Raw genomic sequence first — 25322 nt, forward strand, 5'->3', positions numbered from 1 at the left:
CAGTGAAGTAGCAGGCGATATAGGGTTGGATTCTGAAAATGTGGTTAAGACAGGTTAACACAGAGGAGGGGAAATGAATTAACAGATTTTAGCAAAGGATGGAGTGAGTTCCCCAGGTTTCCATGAGTTTGTTGGCTCAATATCGAAGTTACGGATTTCTTGATAGTGGGGCAGGTTAGAAGCTACCTGCAGTGGCTGCCAATCATGGGTCCACAACTCATGACATGCCGTCTTCACGACACAATCAATGAACCTCCATTCTACATCTACATCTGCTTTCTTATCAACAATAGACCAACTCTCTCAATATGGACTCGCAAGCTTCTATCCAATCCGCGCCGTCACAAGGCGAAGCATCACCAATACCAAATCTTAAAGATCGACTTCCGAGGCTCGAACCTCGAAAGCGACGCTCAGCTACCTCCAATCCTACTCCCATTCCCGAAACACCCGCCTTACCAACGCCACCCGATACGTCCAACTGGACTTTCAAAACACCGTCGCGAAGAATTTTATCAAAAGGGGACCATGATATCTTCTTGTCCTCACCAACATGTAAGCTCATTACGGCCTGGGTATTTGGGCTAGCAGAGTCTGTGGTCGACACTCCCAACTCTGCAGTTCGAGACACCGACCTCAGCAGCCCTCTCAAGGTCATACTACATATCCTCGATGAGACGGAGCAGCTAGTAGCCAAGTCACCTCCGAACGAACAAGGTGGATCAAGATTTGGTAACAAGGCGTTTCGCGGCCTTCTCGAGCTCGCGCAAAGCAACTGTGCAGCTTGGCATCGAGATATCGGCGTCCAAGACGAGGGAGCTATCGCCGAACTTTCCACATACTTCTGTCAGTCTTTCGGTAACGGAAATCGAATCGACTATGGATCTGGTCATGAGTTGAACTTCATGACCTGGCTCCTTTGCCTTTACCAGCTGGGCTTGTTAGAGCAATCCGACTTCAAACCCCTCGTCCTCCGTGTATTCGTGCGCTACCTTGAGGTGATGCGTGTCATCCAGATGACTTATTACCTTGAGCCTGCCGGATCACATGGAGTTTGGGGACTTGATGATTACCAGTTTCTCCCTTTTCTTTTCGGTGCCACACAGCTTTTACACCACCCATACATTACCCCAAGAGCTATTCATCAAGACCTTACCCTTGAGGAGTTCGGTCACGACTATATGTATCTCGGTCAGGTCAGCTTTGTAAACAGTACAAAGACCGTCAAGGGTCTGAGATGGCACAGTCCCATGCTAGACGATATCTCATCAGCGAGATCGTGGACAAAGATCGATGGTGGCATGCGTCGCATGTTCGTCGCTGAAGTCTTGGGCAAGCTACCTGTCATGCAGCATTTCCTCTTCGGTTCTCTCGTGCCAGCAGCAGATGGCATGAGCGAAGATACAGGCACTGGGGAAGACGAGAATGCCGAACATGATCCACACGAGGGCCATGACCACACAGGAAAGGCTCACGATGGCACAGGTTGGGGTGATTGCTGTGGTATCAAGGTTCCGAGCAGTATCGCTGCTGCCCAAGAGATGAAAAAGAGAGGTGGTGATCAGGGATTGCGAAGGATCCCGTTCGACTAACGTCGCTACCGTCAAATCAACGATCAATACAAACTCACCAGGTTATAGACTTGTACCTCGCACGGTGATCTTGTGACACTTTACATTCCGTATGCAAATGAAGAATGGTGTCGTGATAGTCATTTGCTCGTTCTGACCAGCCTCTCCAGCTCCGTGGTCTAGAGTTCGTCACATGGAGTACAAGCAAAACGATGGGGTTGTAGTACGGCAACTGTGAGAGATCCCGCGAGATTTAACCTCTATTAAGTTCAAAATCTTAGGCTGATCCACACCTTACTAAGAAATGTTGACTGTAATCCATTGTGCAAACAAAGTGGTCAAACTCTCTAGGCCAGGTCACCAGTGAAGTTATAACGAACTCAGTAGCCCTTTTTTCAGCAGATGCAAGATACTCCAAAACAATCTGAAGGGCTTAAGGAGGCCGTGGGAGAAACAAAATATTAACTCGCCGATGTTCAGGTTCGAGGAAATCGTGCGAGCTCTCCATGACATGATCCCCACAGATCCACGGAGAAAGAAAAACATGAGATAAAAGACTCTTGACTTAAAGAATTTATCAGGATTGAGAACAAACTGCTTTGAGAGAGGAGGCCTCCGAGTTCATAGACAAGTTATCAGGTCAAAGCTGAGCCTGAATATAGACCACTTCCTGATTTCGACGTCTCATAGGAGGGGTTGGAAAGCAACAGGGGCAACCATGCATGTTAGACTTCAAATGCTGTAATTAATACGTTAGAATCTATTTCTAATCATGATTCCCCAGATGGATAACCCAGTCCTGCCTGGAGCTTTCGTTCAACCTCTAATCAACGCGGCTGGTACTTTGGCTCACCACAACGAAAGAAATACTCGTCAGTTACTCCACAAAAGCTGTCGAGGTTGAGGACCAGAAATAACAAAGAGGCCTCAGAGAACCTGCAACTTCATATCATAAGGCAAGCTTAGTAGTTTCCTAATCGTTGCCTTTTCACTTCCTAGTGCAAACGTTTTGGGTCTTCTAGCTGTCTAGGTGACCACTGGACGATTAGTATTGATTTTCACCATAGTACTTAGCGAGAGCGGCAAAGTTGACATCCAATTCTAATGAAGGGGGGCCCAGACCCCAGAACGCTCCCTGAATAATCTCTAAGGGACAAACATTCATAGATATGTGAAAATTAGGGCTGATATGTTCCCGGCCTAGTTTGATCGAGTTTGGAGGGAGAATATGAGACCCATAGTAGGAACGCGCCGCAATGGTTTAAACAACAGGAGACATGCAAAGGTATCATTCGGTGAATGTTTGAGCTTTATCGGTCTATTATGTCGTCGATTTCTTCCCGGAAAAGGAATACCCGCACTGATATCTCCCGAGAAAGCCGGCTTAAGCCCTGTCATGACCAAGCACAAAAAGAAAAAACAGTCCGAGTTTGTAGATGTTCTATTACTCAACACTCTTCTTGTAACGGAGAGAAAAGAGAGAGACATACGAAGGAATGATAGACGATCTCCATAGAGTGACCCCGTATATTGCAATTGCCCGTGGAATGATAAGCTTTCTCATTCGACCCGAGTCTATCCAGGATTTTTCTATACATAAGTCACTTGGCTCTGTAGGCCGAGACGGCAATGGCATGACCGATCTTGAAAGTTAGCATAAACGCATCATGCCATATTCAATATGTAGGTCATTATGAGTCTGATATTTCGAATTTGTAGAATAAATAACGGCGAAGATAGCCCTGGAAGCTTACAAGCCGGGGTCTCGTCCCTCCAACATTTCGCATCTGAGACCTTCGAGGTTTATGATTGCCAGAGTACTCATAGAGTTCCCTCATAAAGTAATAGTCGGTGCCTACTAGGTATGTTGCAAGTACTTATCCAGCAAGTTTCGAGCTGATCTACTATTGAACTCCTGCTATCGTCAATCAGCTTTCGACATCTCTTCGCCCCTTTATGAGTTGCTCAAGCCCTCTGTGAAGACAAAGTATGTAGCCTAACAATCGAATATATACATAGATACGCAAGAGCCACTGTCAGTCACTGAGACCGAATGGAATGCTCTCCTCTGACTACGAAGAGATGATGGGTTTAAAATGATCGCTGAAGATTTCGTGATCTCTTGAGCAACTTTAATGTCAGGCTCTTTCGGTTGTTCTTTTTGTCTATATGCTATATACTCTGTAGCCTCATTATCTTCTTTGGAGCTTCCAAAGTTCCAAAGTTAATTTGTGGTTCTTCACTATCATTTGTCCTGGTACTCTCGCCCGTAAGTTTCAAACACGAACAGGGATAAGGGGTAGCAATCTAAGGGGCATTGAGGGGGTTCCGAATGGCAGTCATATTCCTAAGAGATCCTTCAACGCTGGTATCAATAAGGACTCGAATGGTATGGAGAGAGTTATTAAGAAGTTTTGTTCATTTGTATTGTCATAGTGGGTTTGAGTTGACTGAACATCTCATTGTTTCCCTAACCATAACGCATCAAGCATCAAGTATAGTTCATCCACACATTATCTACCAATGGCTTACAGATGACAAACTATTACCGACCCTTATGTGAGGCGGCGTAACATTCCTTCGTTGATTCCATAACCACATTCCTCAAAATTTGTGCCGGTGTACAAAAACGACCTGGCAATATCAATCGTGACGCCCATTCTATGACCGTAACGTGTAACGAAAATCGACAAGTGACCGCCCGTTGTGGTATCTTGAGTCAAACAAGTAAACGGAAAATTCGCAATAACATCGTAGCGAAGCATGGCCTGCTCGCATGAAAGACAAATGAAATGAAGTCGTAAAAACATATCTCGTTGTGATGTGGTTTGTAAGGATGAGGCCTGATGATGGTCTCACAGACGCCCATTTCGCTGGGATGGCATTGGGCCTGTCTCTTCTGATTGGTAGCAACACGATTGAGGCTCTCGGAGTCTATTCGTTACATGGATGTCCACGAGCATTTCGACAAGTGCCTCCGCATCCTTGTGAACGTTGACAAGATCGGCAGGGCCAGAAGAAATTCCAAGTAAGCTACCGTCAGCTCGCGGTTTTCGATACGCCGCGAAAATGATTCCACGGTCAGTGTTCATAGATTGGACAGAGCATGCCGAAGAAGAAGAGCTTCTCGAGATGACAGAGCCCCCTCTTGAACACTCGCCAGTGTAGAAAGCACGGGCATAGCCTCGCGCAAATTCATCATTACGGACCTCCTTTGCTCGATATTCGATCCAACCTGAAGTCTTCAAAATCTTGCTATGAGCTGTTGTTGATATTTGGAAAGGCAGGTTGACGTTTTCCAGTCCATAAGCGGCGAGGAGACGGCCAGACAGGGGTCCAAATTTCTTGTTTGGTGAGTTCATGCTGATGGGACTTTCAGAATTGATTCGCTCATAGTCAGTCCATAAGTTGACCACGTAAACGAGATCGAAGTTGTAGCGTTTAGCAATCCTAGCCGCCTCGAATGCTGCAGCAGTTGCAGGCTTGCTTGCATAAGGTGGGGTGAGTGTCAGGAGGGAAGAACGAGGAGAATTGGGGGCAGAAGGGGCAGTGGCGTATGTTGAGGTCTCTACCGCATCCGCATCTGCGGGAGCCGATTCAGCAATATCATCATCACTGAGGTTGAAAAACTCGTTGAAGTCTGGTTCTCGGAGTGTAGAGCTAGTGATGGAGAGCCTATTTGTGGCGTCTTCCAGGCTAGTCTGACTGATAGCTTTCCGAAGTGGCCTCTGATCCGGAGTTTTGGTAAAATGGCGGCGAATGTCCCTGCAAACTGCCTTATTCAGAAAGTCGATAGACTTGGAGGCTCGAAGTTGAGCAATGTGAATGGGACGAAGCTCTGGTGAAGATTCTGGCGTTGGAGGCTTCTGGGGAGGCAATGCCGGAAGTTTTTTGTCGCGGAAATATTGAGGGCTGCGGGCACCTTCATCTTCCAGGTCTGAGGACGGGGGAGTATCAAGCCGCGAATTTCTAGTTGCAGACTTTCTCGAAGGTCGCAATGGAAGGCTACGCTCACTAGGGGCTTCCATGGATGATTTTGGATCGCAGGTAGATGAAGACGCAGATGTTTCTCTCTGGCGGGTTGGAGGTCGCGGAAATTGATAAACATCAAAGTCTTCTAGGAAGGAATCGTCTTGTATGGGCATGAAAGAAGCCTTGAGAGGGGAGTACTGTAACTTATGCGAATTTGAGAAACGCGTGGGGTTCTGGGCGTGCATCAAGTCCAATCGATGAGGAGAGAGAGGAGCCGTTAAAGATGGAACTCGATTGCCCGGCTGCTTTCTCACTTCCTCTCTCGCCGCCATGCGACTTGTTTTTGGGCGAATGAAAGAAGGTGAAGGAAACTGGGGTATTGCTGGAGGGTTAGAAGCAAGCTCAACTGAATCGGTCGAGGCGGCTGGCGTCTTCTTCTTGGCGAAGAAGCGCTCGAGGCTTCCGAAACCATTAGCCATATTGAACTTGGTCAGTGAAGAGGCAAGTTAACGTTGCGCAGGATGCCTAGGTCGAGTCGTGTTAGCGAAGTGAAAGATAATCTTGAGCGCCCCTTGTGCATAGAGGTGCACGAAACGAAGGAATTGGGTTGTAACGTACCAGATCTGATGCAGTGAAGACTCATCAGTGGAGGAAATTAAGAGGCGAGTCGTGAGCCGAAGTGACTTGGGTGAATCAGAGTCACTCGCGGTGGAAATTGGTGTTTTGTGAGAACAAGGCAAAACAGTTCAGACTGGAATTGAAGCTGAATGACGCTAGATGTTCGAGACTGCTTCGGGTGTGACTGTATCAAACAGTGACGAAGGGAGAATCGTAGGAAGTAGGATAGTTCATAGCACAAGGGCGGATGCAATAAGTTGAATACCCGACGCAGACCTGCGTGCTCTTCGAGACGTTGTTTCGATGTGGATTGATGATCGAAGAACAATTGTATTCTAGCTGATTTGTTCCGAAGCGACAGGCACAGAATGGGTTGGTTCTGTCGAGCTTGATGTTGTACTATCCTGTCCTCGTCCTCGTTACTCTGCACTGTGATGCGAATTGCAACAGTGTAGAGCCCTGGGCCCTTTGCAACAATGGAATAGTGTGCTCTTGTTCTTGTGACAAGCGATCCGAAGGTTGATGTTGAGCTGTAAATGAATAAGATGGTTTTGTGTGAGGTGTGAGAGCAAATGCAATTCGGTATGATGTGAGAAAGGTTGCACAACAGGAGTAACGGAGCGAGTGAAGAGAGGGAAGGAACCTGAGGCTGTGTTTGTGTTGCACGAGGCAAGAACCACCAAGGACGACCCGTAGCTCTCCTACCACGACTGCCGATGATGCAAATAAGCAGTAAAAAAAGAGTTGAATAAACAAGGCCAGGTATGCTGTAATTTTAGAGATTTAAAACAACAAGAACGACCCTTCTTTCTACCATCATCCGCCAAAGGAAACAGCTCTGGGCTTCAGGGAGACTATAAGCAACACTCAGTAAGGAATGACCAGCTCTAACGGTAGGACGTTGGAGGGTAAAACGTTTGTGGCTGCTGCGGGAGCAGGGATAGGGATCCAGCGCCCTTGTCCGCCCCACTTGGAGCAGTTGAGCACACCCATAGCTGATGCCGCTTCCCTGCACTCCCTCCAAATCCTCCCTAGGGCACGAACTCCCTTCAACTTCAGCACCCCCAGTAAGTACCCTTGCAAACTTGGGCTAGTCTTGTTCTGAACTCCTCAATAACGCCTGGATGCATCCATTGAGAGTTGCTTGTGGTTTCTTTTTCTTTAGAGAAGAGAAACGGGCACACGCGCAGTAGAGGCATTTGCGAGAGACATGCTTGTCCGAGTGCCCGCAGGACAGTCACAGTCTAGGTACCCAGTTTCGAATAGTCCAGAGATGACCTTACGATGCTTTGCTTACTTGCGAGAAGAGAGGAAATTCAAGTTCGAGTGTAGGCAAACAATGACGATAATCGAAGAGGATGTTGTTTCCCACCCCTGTCTTCTATATCTGACCCAAGGCTCTTTCTCATCCCTGCCTTTCTGCGACTCGATCGCCTTGACACGGCAATTGAATTGCTCACCATCTAAGTAGGTACATTTGCATACACGACGAATCACGCGCTCTGCCATTGATATCACCGCACATCTAGAGTGCTGATCCATTGAGAGGCCCAGGTTTATCGCGCTCTGATAATGTTAGGATATGTTACGGGAAAGCGATACCACTGCCGGTGCGAACTAACAAGGATCATCACTTTAGTCACTGCAAGGAGCGCGGCTTCTTGATCTCTCCCCGAGACCAGACCGCGGCTTGTTTTCCCCACGATACAGTACAGTGCCCTGGGCCAACGGTGGATGACTTGCTTTTTTCCCCGTTGGGGTGTACAGAGCCCTTCCTAGCGTTGTCGTCGCTACGGAGTACTCACATGCAATTCTGACAAAAATCCAGCTAGCTAGGTAATATGCCAGCATTCCGGTGCTGCAGACAAATATTTAGTTCTACGGAGTTGTCATAGGCAAATCTCCACTGGCATATTTTGTCTCTCAAATGGAATTATTCGCACTTGCCTTGTTTGTTATTGATGCAGAAACAGCTGAAAAGACGGTGGCCTGTCAAGCTGAATCTTTGCATACTGTGGGAAGCTCCAAGATGTGAAGGTTATCAGCAATAGCAGATCACTTCCGTCAAGGGTAAATCCAGTTCAGGTACGTGCCTTATTGAGTACTTCCTATCGTATTGAAGACCAAGAACTCTGTGGTCGAGGGTGGAGTTTCCAACTAAGGCCCCTTGCTGGACCCTTTTGCATCCTGAACAATGCCGTTAGAATTGGGGCGCTGCGAGCGAGGGACTTTCGTTGCTGAAAATGGTTCCCAAAAGGCTATTGGCTTAGGGTAAATATCAAGATTAAGGAACTATCGAAAATTCCTTGCATAGCCCCATATATACCATGACCCATCATCACTCCGCAAGAAGTCGTGGCTTTCCAGTTACGCGGGGATTAAAAAGAAATATGGCGCAAACTTTGCTCACGCTCTGCAATCAGAGCTGTCACTGAATTCTCGAGTGATGCCATAATGAACCTTATAGCCCTCTTTCAAATTGATGATTCGGACCTTATTGTTGGCCTTGGGGTGAGTATGGACGTATTGCTTTGAGTCCCAGTTACACGTAGCCATAAGTAAGTGCTATGTACTCTTTCGTCTATTGTCCTACGAGTTTGCCGAGGCCAAGACTTACGCACAGGCACACATACGGTCCGTGTCTCAGACGAGCATCAGGATCTGGTGGAAAGCCAGGGTCAGAGCTAGGGTAGACGCTTTAGCATATCATGAGCTCCGCTTCCTAAACCTTTTTCTTCTTCTTGATAGTCCTGAGCAGGCGAAATATCTGACTACAGCGGTGCAATGTATGTTCACACATGAGAACAATTAGAGCAGCTTTCGACGAGCCATTGGTGGACAAGCAGAGGTTCCCATCATTTAGTACTCTATAAGGGCTCCTGGTTGCAACCCAATGCTCAAGTTTGTTCGAAACACAAGGTTGATATGAAAGTAAGACCAAACAGTTTCTGCATACAAAGAGTCAAATACTACCTCCCAGCAATCGTCGCGGACCATCCGTCACTTGTACATTCTGATGGAGTCAAGTCCAACTTCAAAAACGATGGCGAGCCCTTGTCTCTTTGTTCACAGGGACCCTAGAAGGGTGGGGTTCATATTGCTTCTTTTGTCTGTCTCATCTTTGCTCATTGGCCCTTTGTGGTGGCGAGGTGCATGGGACTTCCCCGCTTGTCATGGTTGTTAGCCCGTGCACCTTATCCTCGAGTGAGAACTGCTCGTTCCTAGCTTCTTATATCCTTGTCAACAGTTGCTGCATCAGACAAAGAAGCTTGCAGCTGTCGACGTAATGAATTGCGGCAGATATCCCGAGTCAAGTGTGTGAAAATCACATGATACTAACCTTGGTCGACCCCAACCAGGTATGTGCGATATGAGGCTCATGACTGCCTGACCAATTAGAGGCTATGTATCGCTATAGAAAGTCAGAAGCTCACCATGACTCTCCTGGCCACGGGAACAGCGATCACCCAAATGTCCTAGCAGGCCCTCGACCTTTTGTAAAAGAACACCTTATAAAATTTTTTACGTCTGTTATGACAGATCTCCCATCAGATATCACTTCCTATGCCTTGGTTGGTGTCTCTGCTAGGCTTTTTCAGGACTCGTCTCCATCAATCAAAAGACCTCAATGACCGGGTCCAAGTCGTGCTTACCCCGCCAATGACATCTGGTCCTGTCAACAAGACTACCCCTTGCTTTTGGGGTCATACAAGCCTGAGTCGCTCACAAATACAAGCGACAAGTAACGAGCCAGCTTCTTAAGAAAGATGCATAGTGTCTCACTCAAACTTTTTAGGTTTCACAGAAGTCAGTGGCAGGCAGAGTGGCTAGCTGGCTCGGTCATGAGAGGCAAAAAGGGAGTTTTGTGCACAGCCTGGACAGCATCCAACTTATCCACGCTCCCTTCATAATCCCTTGTGCTAACCCTTACTTCAGATAATGTGTCTGGTTGAACTTAAATTTCATGATAGTTGGTTTTCATATGTTTTACTGTTCCCTTGATGGTACTGGATTTCTGTCCTACTCAAGCTATTCGTCAGCTGTGTTCGACTTGTCAGACCTCTTGAAGGCTTGCCACTGTCTGCTGTAAGACTTGGAAGCGACAGGTCCAGACGCACGATGCGCAAACAAGATTATGGACGTACTGGGCCGAAACCCTTTCAATGTGTTGTTTAATGGGTAGAGGCCTGCTCAGGTAATACTTTTTCCTATATTCTTCATGCAATTGACCAGACCAAAACAGAGCATCGACAGCATGCACAAAATATGCCCAATGACTGACTATTTACGATATTGGTGCTTTTGGTCTACTACAGAACAGCTGGAGCAGCAATCTGAAAGTCCAAGACATTCCACAATTTCATAGATGAGAACTCATTGGGTAGTGAAACTTGACTTGGCTGAATATCTCACTTCATATCGTCATGTATCAGGTCTGTGGTTGCCTTGATGGAACCACTTCATCAGCAACCCAGCACAACTGCGGGAGTGTCACTTAACTGCAAACCATCTTGGTGTAACATTCGCTTGTCTGGCGTCACTTTGCCAGTTCCCAAAGTATTCTTTGGATTATTACTGGCTTTCCAATTGACTGGTCAGGGCATGCCTGTCGAAAGCAGAGCTATAGGCTGGATCTTGTAATGCCTGTTCTTTTTGCAGAGCAGTAACAGACCCGACAGAAAGGAAATGCCAGATTGACGGGAGCCCAGAATCTAATCGACACAGCGATGTAACCCACTTCCGGTAGCTACATCTACACATGTACCTAGACGGCGTTATATCAGACAGGTAATCTTACAGTTCTAGATTGTAGGGGCGAGATGCAGATTTAGGATGTTGGCTTAAAAACATGCGAGAGACCTTGGTAGAGCAAGAGTAAACCCAGACTCCTCCAGTTTTGCTCCGATACGCGGCTCATCCGAGTCTCAGCAAATCCCTCTTATCCTCCTGTATGTGTGTGGAAGAAAATCCTTCATCTTCCTCCCTTGCTTCATGTATGCTTCCAGAAAGGTGGAGGGCAGGAATAAATAGTGATGAGCTCCATCTTTCTCCCTCACGTCAAGCCCCGATAATCTCCACTCCGCGAGCCCCAATAATAGTACCAATCCGTTCTGCCGTTCACCACGCGGATCTGGTCCGGCCACGCGAGACGGGAGTGGCAACGGCACGAAAAACTTAACAAAAGCACAGAAAAACATGCGCATACGCTACTGTAAGAGCATTGTCTCTCGACCAACAGTTTCTCGAGGGTATGCAATGCCTCGCATATGCATACATGATGCATCCTTGTTGTCTCTCATCGTTGTCGCAAGAACGATGATGGCCTAGACACTCTAATGTCGCAGCATCCTCGCTGCCGCAGGAACCCGAAGCGCCACAGGTTGAGACATTGCGAGATTTGTTGTTGACTGTCAAGTTTGACGTCGGATTCTTCGCTGGCTTGACTCCGCAAGAACTGCATTTACTTTTGTTCCTTGCTTTGCTGCTCTTGCACGCTGATACCTTTTCTGGTTCTTCTACTGGCTGGGTAGGAACTTCAACATTGGTCTCATCAATTCAATGTGTACTGTACGGTCTTGTCTCGCCGGTCATTGAATCGGACTAAGCATTTTACTGATTCAGAAATGTAATAGGGATCATTATGAGAGTCATGAGATTACCTTTTTCCAAAAAGAGGCTCGTATCTATGGTGTCAGGAGCACTGTGCATGTTTGGATATAAGGAGTATCGCCAGTTTCTGTTCAGGTTGACCAAACTTTCAGGAAATCGCACACATAATTCCCCACCCTTTGACAAAGGGTATTGAAGCAAGCCCATGGCAAGTTTTATAGATCTAAGACATGCAAATCTTGACACCATCATTTGAAGCAAATATGACTTACAAGCCCCCGAATATCAAGTCCTTGGTAACTAACAAGACAGACAACTTAACTTTGTGTAAATCAAGTATGAGCTACAATTATCTTGTTTCATGTTAAATTACATTATCAATATAATATACTGTCTATAGGAAATTGTTAGAATTATTTGGTCGTTGCATCTGCAAACCAAGCCTCCAAAAACAAAATCAAGAGGTGACATATTACATATTGCATTTTGCATTTTGCATTTTGGCCTTTTTAAGTAGAAGCCTTAGATAAATAATCTAGATACTATGTTACAATAATCGAGAGATTGACATACTATCCATGGCATCAGGGAATGCAACAGTGCAATAACCGCTCGCCACTAGCGATTAGAGAAGCGGGCCATTCTAATGCTTGTAAACAGTCAACCTTGTCTTATTATCCACGGATATATATTCACCTTGAGAAGAAATATTGACTGGTGTTCCCAGGAACGGGCTGCTCAGGATTTCTTCTGCAATTGGACACAGTGTAGGATAGCATCTGCAAGTAAGATGGGATCATCAGTCAAGGTCGAGGTTGACGCTTTGTCATACAACAACACGACGAGTGTACAGAGGAAAGTTTTGACTGTGGTTGACTAGGCATTGAGGGCTGGAGAAATCACCATGGATAGGGTCGCGTGGTCGATGGCAGTCTCAAGTTGCGTTATTGCTTTCGGTGTGCCCACATGTTCCGTCAACAGGGTCATCATCTCATGCCTCGAGATCTACTTTTGGTCAACGAGGGACAATCAATGGACAGCCGTAAATGGCTATTACCCTTAATTCATGGACGAAGTCGGTGCAGCCGCCATAGTCGTACCGTTTCCTCCAAGATGTCGAATCTTCCTGATGCTTTCTTCCACCACTGGTTCGACTCGACTTTCCAAGTTCGATGGGTTCATTTCAGCTTCGTCAGCCTTCAAGAGCCCATCAATGTTCTGGAGAATCCTCATCTCGCCATCTGAAGCTGCAGTTGTTCCATTTTCTGGTACTGATATTTGGTGAGCGGCTGAAGAGTCGGTCTCAGACAGCCCTGAAGATACCAGGGAATCTAATTTCTCTAAATCTTCGACAATTTTATTCAGTAGCTCGGTAATACTATCGCGGACATGAGCTCGTTGAATATCTCGGATATATAATCGTACGCCGACCACGAGTTCAGGGCAAAACATACACTTCTTGAGATGGCAACTTGTAGAAGAAAGTGGTTTCAGCTCGCAACTGCCGTTCTCCTTGTTTGTGAGGGTGAAGTATCTAACCCTCTTGCTTTCGTCTTTTACTAATCTCATATTTTTTACAGATTCTCTGGTACCGATGTGTGCGTGGATATCTCTATCAAAAGTTTGAACACTGGCCGCACGCTGAGTGTTATTCAAGTAGTGTTCATCAAGAATCTTGTCACCGTCCTTTTCTAAACATTCACCGACGATGAAGGTGAGATCTTTTCTATTATCGTGATCATAAAATAGCACTCATGCCAGCGATGGACGACTCTTACATGTTGGTGGTTCTCATATCAAAGTTCACCTCTCGCCCAAGCCATCCTGAGATACCTCAGTATCCAGCGTACTAAGGAACCAATGGATTCTCTTGATTTCCTGATCCCATGTTGGACTTTGATGATGAGTGACTTTGCTCGCCCAGGCTTGCCTGTGTCATAGACCAGCCTAGAGCAGCTGAATGCCCAATCCTCTTCTTGCTGCTCAGCCATGCCCAAAATATTCCCTGTTGCAAAAGAAGAGAGATGGGTGTGGCAAGTGGAAGATAAAATCCGATGGTTTGGATCCGAGGAAATTGGGGTTCCGTCGTCATACGAGATGTGTGGACAACGAAACAGAGAGCGTACGTGGTAGATAAGAGGGTCAGATAATAGCAGATATAATCCAGTGGATTTCGTCTTCTACTGATATTTCTGAACAGTATAGAAGATGAAATTGGGGTAGAAAAGAAAAGGAAGAGCTGGAAACAGTTTGTCTTTATAATGAATGTATGGGAAACCATCCGGAAGGCTTCTGGATCACTGAACTGTCAGAAATTAATGATTTATATTTATCCTCCGTATTACACCTAGAGTTCTCGTAATCTAATAGTTCACTGGCCATTGCAGAGACTCAATTTAGGTAACTGTGCAGTATAACTACATATATATTATGTATATATAATGAGAGAAAAAGGAGGATGGTCTCCTGGGGAATTATACAGGTCACTCGCGAGACGTTCATGAGAATATAAGCTATTGTCGAGAGTATCTGAATTTTTATACCTTATTTTATTCAACTTGAACTGACTAAATATATCAACTTTGGGGGGGTGGTATTTTCTGAGATATTAGCGTCCTCGTTGGCTTCATTGGAAATGAGCGATTGATAGAAGGAAGCCCAACATTCTGTCAGATACGACACCTGTATGATGCTGTTCATGAATTTTATCGTCAAGATGGATTGGCCTTATGATTCCCCTAAGTGATCTCTTATTATTGGTTAATTTAACAGATGGCATCTGGGGTTTGTCATCTCCTCCTGCTCTCCCCTCTACGTAAACATCCAACTATCGTTGGCTGTCTTTGATACAATCAAGGAGCTCCAGGGGAAGGGGGGCTGCTGCTCGAACTTTCTTATCATATTAGATTGAATGCGGTTATCCTTTGAAAAGGCACGACGCAGGATTTGGATTTAGCACCAGTAGATGAAATCAATGTCGACGATATCTGCTATATACTAACTCTATAGACAGCAAGCTATTCAAATGACACCGTGAGCTATATAGAATGTGTAGCTTAAGTCTATAGCCGCTTTCATCTCCAGGTATAGCCAGTGATTCTAAGCTTGGTGTCCTCCTGCTTGATGGTCTACAGACACATCGTCGCCGGTAAACAGTTGCAACTCTCTTGTTAGATTATACACGGGCCTCTTGAATACCAGAATCGAAAGGGAATGGTCACTGCCATCTCCAGTAAAATGTGTTACAGCATCATATCCCTTCTTGTTGGGTCACAGAGGCGTCGAAGATGTCGTCAGTGTCACTTCGTGGTCAAGTAGATTGATCGATTTATGCGTTACGCGTCATCGTAGACAAACCACTGGTAGCTTTAATTACTGGTTTCAAACTCAGTGTCCTATTGTTTTCACATGTGTCTTTACCTTTGTACCAGGTATGGTTATGCTTAGCTAGCTTGTTATTTTGCTGTTGTTGCTACCATTCGTATGAGGTACCCAGATGAGATACATGTCACAAATCGCCCAGTTATGGCTTCGCCTAGTCACCTCAAACTTGATACCCTTCTTTTCGGTGGTCACCCCCAAATCTTACAGACTTGCTATTTGACTGCTTTGCTTTTGTTACGCTAGTTAATTCGGTAGATTGGGGATATGCTTAGAGGGGCTTACTACCTACCTAGGTATGCTCATACATTGGCCTCTGAACTTTTGGGAAGGGGGGTAGGTTGGCAGGCTAGCAGGTAGTGTAGAACACTTTGGGCTTCAAAGGCAAGAAAACCCGAGGTATCCTAAATGATGAAATACAAATCTAAGGCACCTACTCTGAACTGAGTATAAATTCAGCGGACCGTAGACTGGCCATTTTCGGTACCTTGGTTAAGGTCAAATGCTTTCTTATTTTCGAGCAGGGTGCAGGGTAATGTAAAAAGGCAAGATCTGTACGCATTGGTCGGCAGGTTGCCTTGGGCGCCGCTACCTGTCCCGCCATTGGTTGAATGACGCCAGCCCCGGTATAGTAATGACCCTCCAACCCGCTTTCTATTGGAGCCCTGGGGCTCAGCGATTCGGTTCCTGGCTGATTATCTCTACCACACCGTCATACCTCGTCAACCTTAACCATCACAAGGCATCCATCATGTCGCAGAACTCGGTCGTCACTATAGACTCGAAGCGTCACTTCGACTCGGTCCTCAAGTCGTCACGTATAGTCATCGCTGACTGTAAGTAATCCCCCCTCAGAATTCACGATCTTTGCGGTAGTTCTAGAGATACCCCGCCATCCCAGTCAACTTATCCTGCGATGCGACGTATCATTCCCTTCTCACAAATGATGATGTTAAAAGCTAACGAATGATTCTTTCAAGTCTACGCTGATTGGTCTGACACTTCCAACCAGATCGCTCCTATCTACGAAAGATTCGCCAAAGACGTCGCGCAGCCGAATCTCATCACGCTGGTCAAGGTCAACAGCGACAACCAACAAGAGCTCTCGCAAGAATACAAAATCACAAACCCGCCAACCTTCATCGTTTTTGCAGATGGAAAGCAGGTCGACCAGGTCCAGGGTGCCGATCCTCAGAAACTTAGGGATACGCTCATGAAGATACCTGCCTTGGCCTCTTCGCTCAACGAAAAGACCGCCAGAGAAAATGCTGGCTCGGCCAGTGGTGGTCCCAGCTGGAAGGGTATGGAAGCTCCACGAGGCTACAACGACATCACCGACCAAATAGAACTCCGTGATCTGGAGGTTCTCAACGCTGATGAGAGCGCCGGGACTGTTAGGGTTCTCTTCGATGGTTCCAAGCCAAGCGGCCTCGGTAACGGCAAAGGAACCTCCAAGGACTACGTGCAGAGCGGTGCAGATGACCAGCTGCTTTTGTACATCCCTTTCCAGTCCATTGTCAAACTCCACACTCTCCAGGTCAGTTTATTGGTCCTTCAAGTTGCACCAAATCCGACGCTGACTAACCGCGTATAACAGCTCACTTCCCTCCCTCCCAAAGACGACGAAGATGTGATGAGGCCCGGCAACATTCACCTGTATATCAACCGCACTCATAATCTCGACTTCAACGAAGCCGACGATACCGAACCAACACAGGCTATCGAGATTTCCCCTGAGGATTGGAACGAGGAGGGAACAGTGAGCCTGAGCTTGCGATATGTGAAATTCCAGAAGACATCGAGTCTGGTGATCTACGTTCAGCAGGGTGAGGGTGATGGGGAGACTGTTCGTCTCGACAGAGTGAGACTCGTAGGAGAAGCTGGAGCCAAGCGAGAGATGGGCAAGCTCCAGAAGGTAGGAGAGGACGAGTAAGGTTTCTCTACCAGGAGTCCTGTGGTTCGCAATGGAATATCGGCGAAGTTTTCTTGTGCCTATTTAGCATGCATTAAAACATGACCTCGACAGGGAACAGGTGATAGGAGTTTTGGAGCAACAGGCGAACAAATAAGACCGCCCAGTCAGATACACACAGCTTTAACTCCCCCGTTGTACAGTTCAGCAATTGTTGATTCTGTTCTCTCCAACTTTCATGATCGAACGGGATATTAACGCAAGTATTACACATATATCACGGAATAGAAATTTTGATATGTCCTGCCTCCCAACCACGACTAAGATGTGTGAAAACACCAAAGCCAGATGATGGTAGGGCGGGCCTGCAATTATGATTGATCTGGGGCATAACTGACGCTGCGATTACATCCACGGAAAGAAGGATTCGAGCAACACGGGTATAAAAATTTCATGTTATGCCAGCCGCACGAAGAAGAAAAGAAAAAAGGAAAAGCTCTGCTTGCACGACGCGTTCGAGATTTTAAACCGCCGAATCTACATATGGTCCGTGCGTGTTTTACTCGGTTAAAGTTTGTTCCGATCTCTAGGCGGACCAGCTGTAGGGTAACTGAACGCAAAGGTTGAAGCGCACAAGGTGATCATGATGAACATATTAATGGATATCATGATACATCCTCTTGATCCTGTATGGTTCCGATGGTATGGACACAAATTCTTTGAATGATACGCGTACATGCTCGCTAAACAGGGCTGAGCTCTTTTTTGTCAGGGTTGATGATATCAACAACTATGCCCACGATGAAGATGACAGGCCCTCAAATCCACACCATGTCATGATGAGGCTTTGATGTGCATCATAGCGACGACCGGAAATCCGTGGGAACAAACACCATGATTCGTCGCCATGATTTCTTCCTGTATCATCCGTCATGATCAACTGATTCGCGCGCGGACACGGGATGGAACCCCGCGATTCGTGTAAAAAGCGGTACTTTAAGCTTTGTGATCTGCCACTCTGGTTTACGTTATGTCACATATCAACCGGGCCGGAAGATTCGAGCCACATGAAGCTTGTGGAAAAGTGCCGCTATAGATCATGGGGCGATAAATTGCGGCATGAGCATCAACTCTACTCTAGCATTGTGAGAACGCTCGTCACTCGCACGCCTGGAGCCCATATATGAGCAACTCAATTTATTGAAGCCTGCCGGGTTGCGAGCAAACTATCTGTCCTATAGTGGGGAATATAATCCGCGATGGGCTTTGCTGCTTTCAACAACTTACCGGCCGAGATTCGGTCCATGGTCTGGGTATACGCCCTACCAGAGCCTCGAGTATACGAGATTCTTGACACGCCATTTTCAACGCTCAAGACCCCGGCCTCTACAGGGCTCATGTTCTCCAGCGGCTCGCACGAGGCGCCCCCTGTACTGGCAGCCGTATGCAGAGAGTCCCGTGCCTTCGTGCTTCGTCGCTACCAGCCACTAACACTCTCCGACACAATCAAGTACATCGACCCAAGCCGAGATATAATTCTGCTTCAGCCTTACCTCTTGATCAAAAGGCTATTGAGGGCTCTGCATTCTCTCGCAGAGGTGGACTTCATGAAAAGAGACCTGCGTCAAGTGGCATTTGGGACATCATATGGATTCAGCACTGGTATCTACCACCCCATACTAAGCGGCAAAGTATCGAAAAACAATATGAAGACGCTTGTAAAAAAGCTCGCAAGGTTCTCCAAATTGGGGAAAGTTCTATTTGTTGTTCACGAGGAATTCAAGTGTGTCGTCTCAAAACCCCACAGAGCGGAGTCGCAACTTGAGCTGCAGCTTCTATCCAGCAGCTTCGTGAAGTCCCAAGAAGATGACCAGTCAAGGACCACTTGGAATTTTCGTCGGAACGAGATACAATATTATCCTCTTCATTTTGAAGAAGAGGTGGAAGACGACGAGCCTGACATAGAAGGTGACGACGTGGAGCTGAACCGCAAGCCGACGAACGATGATTGGAGACGATTCAAACGACGATTCCTGAAGGCCGTACATTCAACACTGATGCGAGAGCTACAAGAAAAGCCAAGACAAGAGCACCTTCCTTTCCTGATCGAAGGCGCAAGTATCCTATGGAGATATGAAGCATCATAAACGGAATTTCCCAGCGCCACAGGATCATCACCAGGATCTTACGACTCGAGCGTTGGAGTTGCGCCCGTTGTAACGACGTTAAATGCCGATCATTTCGGCTATTTGAGTCTGGATTCAAGGGAGCAGTCGTTGTGTTGACGCTACATATCTCGAGCACTGCCATCTTGGTTGCTTCGATTTGTGTGTGTGCGGAACGACACTCGACTAATCGCGGCAGATACCCGCACCCACCGACGCGTTCTCGGCCTGGCTCTGCAGTGATGTGAGGCATCCCTAACCTCTTGTGGTCCCAGTACGCGCGCCCTGCATTGGCGTCAAGGCTGAAATGAGTTAAAGAGCCTCTGGCAAGTTCCGAGCGAAAAGCTTGGTATTCGGTAGTGGTTGTTGGTGGCGCCCGGCATACGGATGCACAGACTAGTGGTTCAACTATGGGAATTATCTGAGTGTATGGCGTTTTCGGGAAGGGGCTGTCCCCATTGTGGAAGTTTTGAGAGGACATACAAAACAAGTTTGTCTTGTTACATACCCTTCGGTAGATGTTCTCCCACATCCTGATGGGGAGTTCGAGGCAAACATGATTGGCCAAGCTACGAATGCACTATCTTTTTTACATGGATTGCTTCATGAATTGCCAATAAGAGTTAAGGCGCAAGGCGCTGCTGGGACCATAGTAGGGTTTCCATGCATGAAACATGCTGCCATTAACTCTACAAAGTGGAACATCTTCTGCTCCCACTTCTGAGGCATTAAATGCATGGCGAACACCCAAAGAACTCTGGTAGAAACTCGATCCCTCGATGTTTTCCAGAAGAGGACCCTTGGAGCACAAGATCAAACTTCAATGGCCAACAAAGCTAGCTGGCATTGGCTTTCGGTAGGGTCACCGACCTGGGACTCACCCCTGCTGAAGCGCTTGACTTCAATTGGATTAAATTTACGGTGCGCTCGGACTTATCGATATTTATCATCGAAGAAGTGGATTTAAGCTCATCAAAACGTGCAGTAGTAGCTTCAGTTGACCACTTAAACAATGACGTCTCTTCGCCAACTTCACTAGGCTCATCTCAGAGATGCAGGTTTCTTTACAGTACATACACGAATAACCACGACAATCACACGTCTCCGGAATTCAACTCGCCTAATACGCCACTATCAAATGGTAACGAGCTTGTTTTGACACCAAACATGCAGAATGACCGTGCTATCGTCTACAGTGGCTTGAGCACGGTTGCATTGGCAGCAATAGCCAATATCGCGGCGGCCCGACATCGTTCGGGGCGTATAGTAATGAGGTCATCACCATTGTCATTCGCACAACAATAGCTGGGAAACCTGCGCTGTTGCAGATGCCTGGGCAGGTTCTGTGGGTCTCTACGTGTCAAGAAATATACATGTTACATATTCTCCTCAAAAGGAAAAGGAGGCTGGCCGGATTTAACATGATCGCTGGTGAGGCTGTCAACTTTGACACCATTTCTGCAGCTCGCACCAGGAACAAGCAGAAAATCCACTGTATTCGGAGACCAAAAACACGCAAAATAGACTCCCGACCATAGCCGGAACCAGCCTAGGCCATGTCCAATATGCAGGGAACTAAGTCATCCAATCAGGTTGAACCGGCTCCGAACCCTTCTTAACGGGTTCGTATGCCGGGCATCAAAGACTAAAGACCACGGAGGAGGCGCTTTTGTCAAGCTGAGTTCCCGTTCGCCATGCACAGTAAACGGTCCGGCATGCCGTTGCCGATACATTACCGTGAGGCTCTATGCGGAGGTTGTGCTTTCTATTACCACCACTATTGTCGATACTACCGTCACTGTTGCCGTGCAAGCTGAGCAACTCCCACTGGGCTTGCTGACCCCCCTGGTTCTCCTCTGTTATATCATATCCCCCTTCATGGTAGGATATCATGTCATCTCTTCTGCCAGTCTTGGCCCCCCGGCTTCCGGGCTGTCCGCCGGTGGTAGATGACAGGACCTACACGAAGGAGCACACAGAGGAGGAGTGGGAGAGTATGCGCAACGTCATCAGGAAGCTATATATTCAGGAAAACCGAAAGCTGAACGAGACTATGGCAATCCTTCAGGCCAGACATGGTTTCGCAGCAACGTGAGTGAGATCCACGCCTGTGGTAGCAGCAAGGTCCAAAAACTGACTCGTCTTTCAAAGAGAGCAGATGTTCAAGAAGCGTTTAAAGAAATGGGGCTTAAGAAAACGTACATATAGGAAAGGTCAACCTGGCTCTGCAGCTTCCACTCCTATCGATACTACTGAATGTTCTGGGACGAGTACGTTTGACGAACAAAGCTCATCCTCATCCTCGGCCTCTCCAGAGGAACACCAAGATGATCCAACTACGTCTATGTCTCTGATACAGCCATCAAACACTGGTCCCTACTCTGATTTGGAACAGGTTCTCGGCGGCGTCTTCAACTGGAGTCAATCCAAATTAGAAATCTTTCCTGTCATGTCAGATCCTATGTCGGAATACCTAGCAACCCCAAACTCCCCACCTATCAGAGACAGTCGTACAATGTACCGCATTTTCGAGCTTGTTTTCGACCTTTGGTTCCACGGAAAGGGTGACCTTGCTGGTATGGCTGCACGCCGAGGGTTTTACGTGCTCGAATTTGTGTTGAGCGATGATCACCCCGACCTTATCTGGCATGTGCTAGATACAATCTACGATATGGTGGACCGAGGACATCTTCGGCTTCTGGCCCTTTTCTTGGATCATGCTACAATACTCGCGAAACGACAGCTGCCTGCTCAACACCCGCTCCTCCTTATTCTCCAACAGCTTCGTAACTGCGATTATCAATCAGATGAGGGAAGGAAATACTTGTGTCATTTGTTGCGCCAAGCCTGGCTACGGAATGTTAATCTCTTGGGCCAACATATCGAGACATCGGATGCCCATCGACTCTGGCTTTACGAACAACTAATTTGGGATGGGAGAACACGCCTCCGTAGGGAAAGCGAACTTGGAAAGCGGCAAGATGCGATGTATCAGGCCCTGGAAAGGATGGCTGAAGCACAGAGTCAGACTTCATCTGTGATCGATGCAGATCGGTTACGAGTCGAAGCATTGCGACTCGAGTTCACACAGATGGACGTTGGTGACAAGAAGAAGGCTGAGGAGCTAGCCATCAATTTACTCGATATTACCAGAACCGAACAAGGACCGAGATCGAACGATCGATTTCACGCATACGCATGCAAGATGTTGGCTCGAGTACAGGAATCGAGGCAGGAATGGGACACGGCCGAACAGAACCTATGGCATGCAATTTCGAAAAGAGAGGTAGCACACGGTGCGAACAACAACCTACGAGTCATCCGTGATATGTGGGTGCTGGCAGCGCATTATCAGAAAGCTGGTCGACAAGCAGACGCCAACGAGATCACAGCTGATGCGTTATCGAGAGCACAGAGATACTTGGAGCAGGATGTCGAATAATCATGATCATCAATGGTACAGGAGTTATGTGTATAAAATGGGGTGGTTCGGAACAAAGCTATTAGGTTTTGGGCGTCATGGCATAAGATACGGCTGATGTCGAGGATTGGTATATGATTCATTCATGAGTAATTTTCACAGCAGTTACTCAGCGAGTAAAGTTTCTGGGTTGTCACGAAAGAAAAGCACAACGATGGTTAGGAGTATTTGATATCTTCCTTTGAGAAGACATTGGTTGGAGTTCTAGTTTGAGATACCCAACGCTCCATGAAAGCGAATTGAAGTTGAAGAAGTTGATTTGATTGGATCGCCACATTGACGCAGGCACCGCCACAATGACGTTGACACTTCCGCCCTGGGATAGTCGTCGCTGGCCTTGGTTCAACAACACTCGCATTACATACCCACCTACCACCTGCGACTTGGCATATCCTCGCGAGGAAAATTGTAGACCTTTCGCTCCTTAGAATCGACTCTAATTTTATTGTCTTTTGTAAAGACCTTTGTATTACATGAACTCATCATGACTGCTGGAGTCCCCCCGAACTACTGTAAGCTGCCATCATGACCCCACTACAGCCATGTGAAAGCGCCAGAGTGAAAACTGACTAGAACTTTATGTAGATGCTATTCTCGAGGTCTCTGATACTGCGACCACTCAGCAAATCCGAGATGCCTACAAGCGGTATGTCACTTTTGCTTTGTAGTCTCGACTCGCGACTCAACTAACCCCGGTAATCAGCGCTGCCCTAAAGACGCACCCTGACCGCGTCTCTAATGACTCCCCAGAGCGAGCCGAACGGACACGAAAGTTCCAGCTCGTCAACGACGCCTATTACACACTGTCTGACCCTGTACGCCGTCGCGAGTATGATGCTCAGCGCAAACTCTTCAACACCAGCACCCCATCAGATCCCTTCGAGGACATTCCTGAGACGGAAACTGAGGGTGGCGCCGCGCCGCGACAGAGCCCTTATTCCTGGGCATGGAACTTCTTTACCAACCAAGGCCAAGCCCCTGCTCAGGATCGCGAGCAAACCGAAGATGCGCAGTTTAGTGATGTGTTTGAGGAGATGATGCGCGAGGAGGGCATGGCCGAGGGCAGGGATAACCACCCCACGGGCAAGTTCTGGAGTATGGTGGGTGGTGTTAGCGGCGGTGCTCTAGGGTTCATCGTTGCCAATGTGCCAGGTCTTGTCGCAGGAGCCGTTGCAGGGAACAGACTAGGAGCCGTCCGCGATGCGAAGGGTAAGAGTGTCTACGCTGTCTTTCAGGAGCTTCCCCAGGACGACAAGTCAAGGCTGCTCAGCCAACTGGCGGCCAAGGTCTTCAGTCATGCTGTTGGTATTTAAAGTCGAGAATTCGGAACGGATCAAGGCTGGGTTTATTGGGCGCTCTCGGAGTTGGGTCAGTATCGGCAAGCATACGATTATAATGAGTTTGATGGAAGTTGGTCCCTTAGTTCCTCAGGAATACACGTATAGCAATGACAACAAAGATTCACTGCGCGAACCCATATAGTCCCAGAGAGACTCACATCATATCTCGCAAATACTAAATCTTATCGGGTTTCGAATTTGAACGAACACGAACCTGTATCTTATCATGTGGCTTATAACATCCAGAATTTGCTTCATGGTCAGTAACTCGATCCCGCTGTATGACGATGACAACCAGAGAAATGATGGACAATCAGGTTTGACCATATTTTCAGCTGTTTAATCCTTTTTCACGACGCACGGTTTTGTTTAATTAGAACAATTCTACCCATTTGCCCAGTTCTCCGCCTACCTCTGGGCTAATCATGGATCCTGAGAGCATATAAGTTTGAAGTGTAAGCGTCGTGAAGCGTTTTTCTGACTGACCCGATGCCATGTGTTGGCACGATTTAAAGGCCATATACTAGGCTAATAAGTTGAAAAGACGAATTACTTAGAAAAACGTGACCAGATTGCCAGTTTCTTGGTTTCATTTGCGGAAGTGGTGCTAGAATATCGATGAGATTCGCAAAATATACCACATTTATCAGACGGCGAACTGACTCCAAGGGTCAGGAGAGTATTAAGAAGTTAAGATACTTAGACCTTTTTAGTAACTTGATGTTCATGTTGCCATGCTCATTCAGACTTACTGTATGGAAAGCTTGGCATCTTCTTGACCATTGACTATGAGTTGTCCTCTGGAGGGGATGGTAGGTTTTCACTCGTTCTAGGCTGAGTGGTTGAACATGGCATTGTCCGTAATGAGATATGGCTCTCGAACTGTCTGTTAGACGAAGCGGTGCTCGGTCGGATAACAGTTTGTAATTACCACCCTTGCGAAATTCTGGACTTGATTGCCACCTTCACAGCATTCACAGACCAGCACAGTTAAGTAGTTCATATCTCTTTTGAGCACATGAAGAACCAAGCTTGAGTAAACAAATGACAGGGACACAGAACAGACCAGAAAGACATCCCGCTCACGCTTGTTCATAATCTGTTATAATCTGTTGACACGAAATGTACTGTGGTGGTTTGACAACACCAACTCATAATCTTGGAGCGGCCTCTTATCCTATAAAACAACAAATCACTTCTAGCCCAATACACCATCATGCGCCTCAAGTGCTCCGTATAACGTCTTGGCAAGCTTGTTAACATTGATGGAGG

General features: G+C 47.0%; 6 protein-coding genes; 5 read left to right on the plus strand and 1 right to left on the minus strand.

Moving 5' to 3' along the window:
• Window positions 1-308: 308 nt before the first annotated feature.
• FFUJ_01278 (related to phosphotyrosyl phosphatase activator PTPA) lies at window positions 309-1592 on the plus strand (the record flags this gene model as incomplete). The annotated part of the gene is made up of 1 exon (XM_023580506.1): window positions 309-1592. The coding sequence occupies one exon, from the start codon at window positions 309-311 to the stop codon at window positions 1590-1592; it is 1284 nt and encodes a 427-aa protein (XP_023424274.1).
• A 2834-nt stretch (window positions 1593-4426) lies between these two features.
• On the minus strand, window positions 4427-6022 carry FFUJ_01277 (uncharacterized protein; the record flags this gene model as incomplete). The annotated part of the gene is made up of 1 exon (XM_023580517.1): window positions 4427-6022. The coding sequence occupies one exon, from the start codon at window positions 6020-6022 to the stop codon at window positions 4427-4429; it is 1596 nt and encodes a 531-aa protein (XP_023424275.1).
• Window positions 6023-15903: 9881 nt separating this feature from the next.
• Window positions 15904-17085, plus strand: FFUJ_01276 (related to thioredoxin-like protein; the record flags this gene model as incomplete). XM_023580528.1 has 3 exons in its annotated part: window positions 15904-15988; window positions 16133-16689; window positions 16750-17085. 3 exons carry the CDS (start codon window positions 15904-15906, stop codon window positions 17083-17085), a joined length of 978 nt encoding a protein of 325 aa, XP_023424276.1.
• A 1238-nt stretch (window positions 17086-18323) lies between these two features.
• Window positions 18324-19211, plus strand: FFUJ_01275 (uncharacterized protein; the record flags this gene model as incomplete). The annotated part of the gene is made up of 1 exon (XM_023580539.1): window positions 18324-19211. The coding sequence occupies one exon, from the start codon at window positions 18324-18326 to the stop codon at window positions 19209-19211; it is 888 nt and encodes a 295-aa protein (XP_023424277.1).
• A 1909-nt stretch (window positions 19212-21120) lies between these two features.
• Window positions 21121-22671, plus strand: FFUJ_01274 (uncharacterized protein; the record flags this gene model as incomplete). XM_023580550.1 has 2 exons in its annotated part: window positions 21121-21320; window positions 21381-22671. The coding sequence occupies 2 exons, from the start codon at window positions 21121-21123 to the stop codon at window positions 22669-22671; spliced, it is 1491 nt and encodes a 496-aa protein (XP_023424278.1).
• A 523-nt stretch (window positions 22672-23194) lies between these two features.
• Window positions 23195-24023, plus strand: FFUJ_01273 (probable SIS1 Heat shock protein; the record flags this gene model as incomplete). XM_023580562.1 has 3 exons in its annotated part: window positions 23195-23222; window positions 23296-23356; window positions 23414-24023. 3 exons carry the CDS (start codon window positions 23195-23197, stop codon window positions 24021-24023), a joined length of 699 nt encoding a protein of 232 aa, XP_023424279.1.
• Window positions 24024-25322: the final 1299 nt, after the last annotated feature.

This window comes from Fusarium fujikuroi, chromosome FFUJ_chr01 (assembly GCF_900079805.1).
Source record: "Fusarium fujikuroi IMI 58289 draft genome, chromosome FFUJ_chr01".
Lineage (NCBI taxonomy): Eukaryota > Fungi > Ascomycota > Sordariomycetes > Hypocreales > Nectriaceae > Fusarium > Fusarium fujikuroi.